At 35.6% G+C, this 10,113-nt stretch overlaps 1 protein-coding gene across 1 annotated transcript in view; it reads left to right on the forward strand.

Annotated features, from left to right (window-relative positions):
• TXNRD2 (thioredoxin reductase 2) overlaps window positions 1-8,486 on the forward strand; it is a 566,113-nt gene extending 557,627 nt beyond the window's left edge. The window contains 1 exon segment of the mRNA XM_053701924.1: window positions 4,124-8,486. Within this exon segment, the coding sequence (XP_053557899.1) occupies window positions 4,124-4,247 (124 nt within the window). The 3' untranslated portion in view covers window positions 4,248-8,486.
• The last annotated feature ends 1,627 nt before the right edge of the window (window positions 8,487-10,113 follow it).

Genomic DNA, 10,113 nt, shown 5'->3' on the forward strand with positions numbered 1-10,113 from the left:
AACCCCTTAATTACAATTAAAAAATTACTACATTACAATAGAAAATTTTAAAAAGTACATTACATTAATCTAATTACAGAAAATAAAAAAACGCTAACATTACAAAAAATAATAAACGACACTATAGAAAATAAAAAAATTAAACACAATCCCTATGAAAAAAAAAAAACCCTAATCTAATTCTAAACTACCAATAGCCCTTAAAAGGGCTTTTTGTAGGGCATTGCCCTAAAGAAATCAGCTCTTTTACATTACAAATAAACCAAGTCCCCCCCTAACAGTAAAACCCCCCCACCCACCAAACCCCCCAAAATAAAAATAAAAAAACTAACACTAATAAATCTAAACTACCCATTGCCCCTAAAGGGGCTTTTATATTGGCATTGCCCTTAAAAGGGCATTCAGCTCTTTTGCAATTTGCCCAAAAAAAACCTAATCTAAAAAAACAAAACCCAAAAAAAATTTTTAAAAAAAACTAACACTAAAGCCCCAAATAGGTACTCACTGTTTCAGAAGTCCGGAGGAAAAGGTCTTCTTGCAGTCGGGTCCATCATCTTCATCCACAGCAAAGGCAGCGGGGAGCGTAGGTCCGGAGCGGTCTTCTCAGAAGTGTCGATCCTCAATGGCAGTCATTGTGGCAGCGGTGGTGCTCCTCGGCGTGGAGGTTCCTCTTCATGCGATCACCAGCCAATAGGATGAGAGCTACTGAAATCTTATTGGCTGATTTGAACAGCCAATAGGATTTTAGTAGCTCTAATCCTATTGGCTGTTTTGAAAAATTCAGCCTATAGGAATGCAAGGTACCCCAAATTGATTGCGGTACCTTGCATTCAATATTTTGTATACCACGGACATCGGATGAAGAGGAACCTCCATGCCGACGCTGCCACAGATGACCACTGCCAAGGATCGCCACATCTGGGAAGACCGCTCCGGACCTCCGCTCTGCGCCGCCTTCACTGTGAATGAAGACCTGTCTGGAAGAAGACCTTCTCCGCCAGACTTCTGAAACCGTGAGTACCTATTTGGGGCTTTAGTGTTAGTTTTTTTTGCGGGGGGGGGGGGGTTGTTTTTTTAGATTAGGGTTTTTTGGGGAAAATTGCAAAAGTATATATGAAAGAAATAATTCCCTTTGTGAAGGGGAATTAGTAGTGGGAGCAGGTGTATAGGATCTCAGAGGAAAATTCCCAACAGAATAAACCTATGTATCTCTGCAGGGCAGTGCCTGATACCAGTATAAATGTAAATAATATTAAATAGAAGAACAGAAGTATCATAGGGCACTAAGTTACTATATCATAGGTTAGCACGGAAGGTATTGATAATTAAAATATAACTTTTATTATTCATATCAAAGGATAAAAAAGGGAAAAGATCATTTTAAAATTAGGGTATAAGTGTAGCTGGAGAGGGTTATGGATGACCATTAATGAGTGTATTTTCCTTATTCAATTAGGATATAGTGTTTGAGTGATTTGTGTAGTACCACTATATATCTCAGACCATCTTTATCAATAGTTTATTAGGGTAATTGCACTATAGCACCTAAGTAAGGTGACACCACTACACCCCTTATATCCAGAGCTAAAATTAGGGTATAAGTGTAGCTGGAGAGGGTTATAGTGACCATTAATGAGTGTATTTTCCTTATTCAATTAGGACAGTGCTTTCCAAACTGTGTGTCGTGACACATTAGTGTGTCGGCAGCAGTGTGTAGGTGTGTCCCTGCTTCAGCACAAATTTTTTAATTTAACATTTTTTTTACATTTTGTTTGGTTTCTGACTTTCCTCCTACCTTCTATGCAAATCACGTGGTTGACACGTGATTGATACCTAGTGGGTCACAGATCATCTTAACCGATTGGCACAGTTCAGCGGGAACTGAAACTATTCCCATTGGCGGCTTAGGTGGGAAAATTGGCTCCTGAATGCACATGTCTCCTCAATCGGTTTGTGACTGCATGTGTAATCAGTGAGTGGGACAGCAGTGAGTTTGCAGCGCATGCAGAAGTCAGTTGGACTCGCAGAGCTCTGAGGGCGACAGCTTAAACGATGAGCAGAAGTCATAGTTTTTTGCAGCTAGCCCCCAGTAGTGCATTGCTGCTCCTGCTCTTGATATATGGTTAGTAAGTGGAAGCTTAAAAATGCTTGATGATGAAATGCGAGTGTCTTTATCTAATATTCCACTAAATATTCAGAAACGGTGTTCATCCCATCAACCTCACACATACCATTAAAATAGTAAGTAGCTATTGGTGTTATTCAACTTTATTTTTAATTCTTGCACATACATACTGTTACTTGTAAATACATTTCATTGTTATATAGTTTATATATGTGTCTGTATTTCTTAAAACAAGTTAGTTTAACCTCCTGTTTGCCAGTACATCTGAATTACTGTGTCGCAAAATGATGTAGGTCTAAAAAGTGTGTCACTAACATAACAAGTTTGGAAAGCTCTGAATTAGGATATAGTGTTTGAGTGATTTGTGTAGTACCACTATATATCTCAGACCATCTGTATCAATAGTTTATTAGGGTAATTGCACTATAGCACCTAAGTAAGGTGACACCACTACACCTTTTATATGCAGAGGCGTTCGTACTGCTTCTTTTGTGATTATTGTTAAATTTATGGGTAATATTTAAAATATTTGTTGGCCTTTACAAGGCATCCACTCTTTTTGTTAAAGTAAATAGAAATACTTAGGAATAAGAAGCACCTTGCTCCTAATAGTTCTCTAAATCAATAGAAATAATTAGAAACCAGTAGTACTTTGCTCATAATAGTCAAAACTTTAAAGTTGAGCTATAAATAGCAATCATCACAGTGCTTTATGCACTCTTATGTGTAACTGCTAGTAGCAATAGTTGTTGCCAAATCTCACTCTATTTAGGAAAATACATCACGTACCTGGTATTATCTATATTTAACTAAGAGTGAAGGAACCCGGTGGCACGTTTTACAGCGATGTACAATAGTGGTCCTCTGTGAATATAATTGCCATTTTTTGGCTCATGCACTGTGGAAACGTTACCAGTGCTTTACAATATATTGATACTAGAAACCATAATATTATATAACCCTGCTGTACACCGGAGATACTTTATACTTAATTGTACATTATGTTTAATTCTTAATTATTATCGAGGGAAATACTACTCCCATTTTCACAAAAGAAGTTAGTTCTAAAACACTTCAATTTAAGGGTGGTCTCCTCCCTGGGACTAACCATCTTGTTTTAAATAGATATATCTAAACTTGACAGAATATGTCTACCTTGTAGGGAAAAAGTGTAGCTCTGGATATAAGAGGTGTAGTGGTGTCACCTTACTTAGGTGCTATAGTGCAATTACCCTAATAAACTATTGATACAGATGGTCTGAGATATATAGTGGTACTACACAAATCACTCAAACACTATATCCTAATTGAATAAGGAAATACACTCATTAATGGTCATCCATAACTCTCTCCAGCTACACTTATACCCTAATTTTAAAATTATCGTTTCCCTTTTTTATCCTTTGATATGAATAATAAAAGTTATATTTTAATTATCAATACCCTCCGTGCTAACCTATGATATAGTAACTTAGGCTCTCAAAATAAGTGTGCCCTATGATACTTCTGTTCTTCTATTTAATATTATTTGCAAATTGCAAAAGAGCTGAATGCCCCTTTTAAGGGCAATGCCCATACAAATGCCCCTTTAGGGGCAATGGGTAGTTAAGGTTTATTAGTGTTATATATTTTTTTTATTCTGGGGGGTTTGGTGGGTGGGGGGTTTTACTGTTAGGGGGGACTTTGTTTATTTTTAATGTAAAAGAGCTGATTTCTTTAGGACAATGCCCTACAAAAAGCCCTTTTAAGTGCTATTAGTAGTTTAGTATTAGATTAGGGGGTGTTTTTATTTTGGGGGGGATTTTTTTATTTTTATAGGGGTATTAGTTTAGGTTTAATTTTATTATTTTTGATAGCTTTATTTTTTTCTTTATTTTTACTTTTTTTATTTTCTGTAGCTTGGGGGGGTTTCATTTTTATCACACAGACTGCCCTCTGGGCAGGCTTATCAACTAGTTTATAAGTGTAAACCTTTTTTTTTTTCTTCTCAATTTACAGATGTGGAGCCACCTATACCCAGTTAATGCAGACGGTGGGAATTCACCCAACCTGTGCAGAAGAAGTTACCAAACTGCACATCACCAAACGCTCAGGACTAGACCCTACAGTCACAGGTTGCTGAGGTTAAACACCATCCCTGTAGGAAAGCATTGCCAGGTGTCTGAATAGAAAGGGTCATCTCCCTCTGCTGTACTGTGAAGCAAACACCATGAATCACAATTAATGATAACTCCTTTGTAAATGAGATACTTTAATTCACATGAACAACTTCTGCCAGCACTAAAATGCATATAAAGTGCTTCACAAATTCAAAGCATTCATGACATGTCTGAAGTTAAATCAGGGGGAAAGGAGTTGATAAGATAGAGCATTATGATGACAAGCTCTTATACTACAAACATCCAGGAGGTGGAACTGTAGACCAGCAGATGCAGCCACAGGTATTACTATAATGTAATTCAGCTTTTCATCTGTCATAAGCCTGGGGCGTACATTAAAGAAAAGAGTAATAGCAGCTAAGTCTTTGGGTTCATTTATCATAAAAGGTAACGTAAATTGCTGATGTGTAAGACACATACCATTCTGCTTTTTCAATGCCAATCAAACTTAGCATCACGCTATACTTCTTAGCTTCTTGTCCATATTTATTTACCGTCTATTTCCAGCAAGAGTTTTTTAACCTGTCTCTGTTTATTATTTTAGTGTGTGAGTGTAGTGCAGAAATGTATCAGATTTGTATCTGCTGCTGTTCTCACACACAGTGAAACACTACTGCACTATAATGTGTGATGTGGCACGATCACTGCACATGTCACCTTTAAAGGGACACTGAACCCAATTTTTTTCTTTCGTGATTCAGATAGAGCATGCAATTTTAAGCAACTTTCTAATTTACTCCTATTATCATTTTTTCTTCGTTCTCTTGCTATCTTTATTTAAAAAAGAAGACATCTAAGCGTTTATTTTTTGGTTCAATACTCTGGACAGCACTTTTTTATTGGTGGATGAATTTATCACCAAAAATGGTCCGGCATCTAAACTTACATTCTTGCATTTCAAATAAAGATACCAAGACAATGAAGAAAATTTGATAATAGGATTAAATTGGAAAGTTGCTTAAAATGTCATGCTCTATCCAAATCACGAAAAAAAGAAAAAAATTGGGTTTGGTGTGCCTTTAACTGATACAGGGCTCTCAGGTGGCTCAGGGGCTTAATGGGAAATAAAAGGCAATACCCTAATGTGCATTTAATTGTTGCACTACTGTTTGTATATACCCGTCTGTGTAACCTTTGCAAATGGGTTAAACACATAGTTAAAATCAGCTCCAAAGCAACAATCCACTACTGAACACATCTGGTTGAGCCAAGGACAAGTAGCATATGTGTGTAGCCACCAGCTAGCTTCCAGTAGTGAATTGCTGCTGTTGATCCTACTTAGGCATGCTTTTCAACAAAGGATACCAATAGAACGACATATTGTTTGCAGTAGACGTAAATTGAAGAGTCTCTAAAACGTCATGCTATATCTGAATTATGAAAGTCTCATTTTGACTTTCCTGTCTCTTTAATATCAACAATTTGTGGATTCACCTTATGCTTTGAAACATAGAAAACCTTTTGCTTTTTCCAGAAGTGAATATTCTAATATGAAAAGAGCAAGTTTTTGCCTTAAAACAAAGTGTCCAGTCCTTTATTCAAGGGGCCACTTTCTCACTCAATAAGCTGACAAGGGAATCTTGTAAATACTGCTAACACATAAAATACACAAATGAGAATATTATAACCTGATACAGGTACAAATCCCCAAATCCGGAATTCTAAAATACAAACATTCTGAAATCCAAAGTTTTAAAAACAATACAATTATCAAAAATACAATTTCTGATGGTACTATGTATACAAAAATATTAAAAATTATATAAACTACCTTTAGGTTTAGGTAATATCTGTATTATAACATATAAATATTACCTAAATGACATAAGATATTGTTGTTTACGCTATGCTCCATCCCCTCTCCAAACTGTCCCATTTTAAAGATACAAATATTCCAAAATCCAAACCTTTACCGGTCCTAAATGGTTTTCTACCGGTATATGCGATTGTATCAGTATCTGGCAATATTATGGAGATATGTACTTGTTATTGTAGAGAACCAGAGAATCACAGTAAATTTCCATATGTTCTCCTAGATCTCCATTAGTGGTTAGTGTTCACATGCTGCTTATATAGGAATAATGTCATTAGAAAATCAAAATACTGTAAAATCTACTTCACGCATACAATATTCATTTTGGAGAAATATAGGGCCAAATAACTGGGCTGTAAGTTAGACGAGCTTGTCTTAGAGGCACACAAACATATTAACATTGTCTTCACATGGCTGCCAATCAAGGATGACCATTACAAAATATTAGCAACATATGCTTTTTTCCAGTTTAAGTAAATTCCCTCTTTGGCATTGATAGTGCTGCATTCTGTTTCAGTATTATAAGCATTCATCATCAAAAAGTAAACCAGTATGGGTAGTGTCTGTGTAGATGAAGCTTGATGCATCCATTCATGCACATACAAAATACACTGTATACACTTATATATAATTATACTAAACATTATTTATTATACTTGATTTTTTATTATATTTTGTAGGTAGATATAGCTAATGATATGATGGTGAAGACTGAGCATTATTGAATAATGTAATTTTATCAAAGTTCTGGACACAATTATAGTAATAGGGTACAGCCAGTCTGAGAATTTTTTTGACATGCTCCAGATTAATGGCAGGTTCTGTAGCTCGGCAAGAGGTTCATGTCACTGGAATTACTTTTCAGGAGGAAACAGATTGGGAACAAAAATACTTTTGGATTGCTGCCTGTAATTTGCGGCTAAATTCCCAAATACTCCTGAAACCCACATCACGCTCTGAGCCACCATCAAAGGCTGAGTGTCTCCTTTAGTACAATAAAAAATAACAGAGGACATCCTGAGGAAGCAGTGTCCTAATATCACTACCCTGGCATGTCTTCCCTGCTAGGAGATCTGAAAAATGACATCTGAAACTGAATATTCCATAGGGCCAGGGAACGTGTCCAGCCATTTTATACTGCCGTGAGAATATCACAGCCCTTGGTGTGTATTGGTAATTCTCACATGGGATTTTAAAGTTCCAGCCTCTGTTCTTGAAAAACAAAATCATAATCTATACTTTTTGTTCACAGCATGCGATTTAAAAAATGTCTACCCACCTGTGGTCTAATGTGCATTTCTAAAGCTTATGCTACTAAAAAATTTAGTCTGTACGGATTAGATTTTAAAAGACTAAAAAAATGTATAAAATCTGTGTATTTTTCAGATTCATACAGAAGTGCACATACTTAGAATTCAGAAAGGTGTTTGTTTTCATTGAAGTTCTACAATACAATAATTATATTTTAAAAAGCATTACATTGTAGAATAATATAGGTTAGGGGAAGGTTTCACCCTTAGCACATACAGCTGCTTTTTCTGCTATACACATTAGAGGTGATTTCAAAGTCCTAGGACTATGGGTTGCATATCACATAGTGGGCAGTTTTGTTAGTGACTGTAACAGCATATGCTGGTCTGCTAATGTTGTCATTCCTTGGATAGTTTGTATACCTTTTGTCTTGTAGCACAAAGGAAGTTGTGTTTACATGTGTATATATAGTTGCAAACACCTGCACATTTATACAAACTTGTTGCAAAGTCTGCTTGTTTTTTCTATCCCTTGTAAATAAGTTAGGCCCTGTAACTCTTCAGTGAATGACGTTGTTACGTCTATTTTTTTTAGGACCTTTTCGCCTGTAAGTTAATATATAAAGCTTATTTCCAAAATTGTGTGTATATTGCACAGGCTCTGAGCTCACAATATTTATTTATGCTTCTTGACAAATATATAGTCTACTACATGGATCTAATGTTTGGAGACTTGTAATGCCCTTTATTGTAATTCATCCTATAAATTTATACCATGGAATATAAAAGGATATGCTAAAAATTTCAGACGCCTACTGATGTTTGCTTCATCCAGAAAAACATAGCAAATAGTGGATGCCTAGGAAGTTATTATATATATATATGTTAATGGCCCTGCACATCATCAGCAGTATAGCTGGCTTGTTTTCCAGGGATGGTGTATTTACTTCACAACTTGCTACCGAACATTTAGCAAACATATATGGGCTACCAAATAATGATGGCTTGTGTGTAAACCCAAGAATATGGGGTGGGCAAGCTTGAGCTACTTCTGGTTACCCCTTGTTTGTATAAATCTGTTATGTAAAATAAGAAGGAAAAAAGTCTGAAATAAAGTTGTTGTTTTTTTACCTCAAAAACCATGATTCTGCCTCTTTGTTAAGCAATGATTGCATTACCTGCTGTTGTGTAATTTTACTTTAGGTGGAAATTTGAAATTCACTTTGCAACATAAGTGTGTTTTAAAAAAAAATGCTTCTGATAAATTGCATGCCACCTTCCAAGTGTACATCCAAAGTCTCGGAAACATTTTTGTAAATGCAAGCACATTATTCTCGGACCTATGTAATGGGCACACCACCCAGATGATTTTTAATTTATTTTTCAATGTTTTTGTGTAATCTATCATTAAATTATTTGATGTAACTAATGTGTGCTTTGGATAGCTTAAGATACATTTATAAATGACAGAAAATCTTATCATATTGCAAAGTATTTCACTGCTCCAACCTGGCTACTTCATAATTAATTGTCCACTTTTTCTGTGCAGAACACCAAAGCATATTTCAGAAATGCTTTTAAATAAATATGAAATTAACTACCATGGATTTCGAACTTTTACGTCTCTTTAAAATCTAGATGTAGTTTACTAATTTAATAATGTATCAAACTAGTTACATTTTAAACTAATGAATAACCTTGCGCAGCTCACATCAAAAATTAATCAGGTTTTTGAAAGTGCATCTTAATGGTTTTGTGCTTTCAAATACGCTTGATAAACTTGACATAAATATAAACTTAAATGCCACTTGGATAGAAGTTCAAAGTGCTGTGTTGTAAAAGGTAATTTACATATCATTACTATTACCCACAATTGGTTGTTGTTAAAGTTCTTTGATGCATTATTTTTGGATAAGGCAGAACAAAAATGTGCAAAATGTTCTGCTTGTGGCGAATTCAGAGAAAGTAGCAAATAGTTAAAGTTTCTTCAGTACTATGGCTGGGTAATAAAAACCTAAAACGCCAGTTGACTCAAAGCCAGGACTCAGGAGACCAGAAAAAGGCATAATGTCCCTTCCACCATAGAAGATTTAGCATATTGTTTCATATATGGCTATTGCAGTACATCTTTCTCACAGCCAAGGCCTAAATAATTGGCATCATCAATACATGTAGTCAAAAGGCCAAGAAGGCAAATGTACACATTGCAGCCGCACTTCACTACTTGAAAAAGTGGATTTAGATTAAAACAAATTCACGAAAAGTATAAAGGAGATTCAGATCGAGCGCCAAGGATATACCTCGAGCTAGTATACAAAGACCTCCTAGCAGGTCTAGATAAACTGAAACAAGTGGTGGGATGTATACAGCGCCTCAAATGGCAGAGGTAGTGTAAGCAAGTGTAAGGGGAGGCTGTTACACACTCCTATGGTATCAGACACTCCTGTATAATATAAATGTAATTTATTACAGAGGGTCAATAAAGGGTTAATTAATATAATGATGACAATAATAAAATGACAATAGTGAAAACAGCAGATAAAATCTTGGACAATGAATGCGGTCCTGACAATGTGTAATTTCAAACACTGATTAAAACACTGAATGAAAAAGAGAAGAGAATGATAAATTGGCAAATGTTGTGTAGAAACCAATCAAGGATTCAGATTGCGGAATAGTGTCCCATATATGAAGTGACTAAAATCCAATATAAGTGAATAAATGTCAATAGTGTCAATAAATCCTTAAAGTTGATGTGGAATCCAA

Source organism: Bombina bombina, chromosome 2, assembly GCF_027579735.1.
Source record: "Bombina bombina isolate aBomBom1 chromosome 2, aBomBom1.pri, whole genome shotgun sequence".
Classification (NCBI taxonomy): Eukaryota; Metazoa; Chordata; class Amphibia; order Anura; family Bombinatoridae; genus Bombina; species Bombina bombina.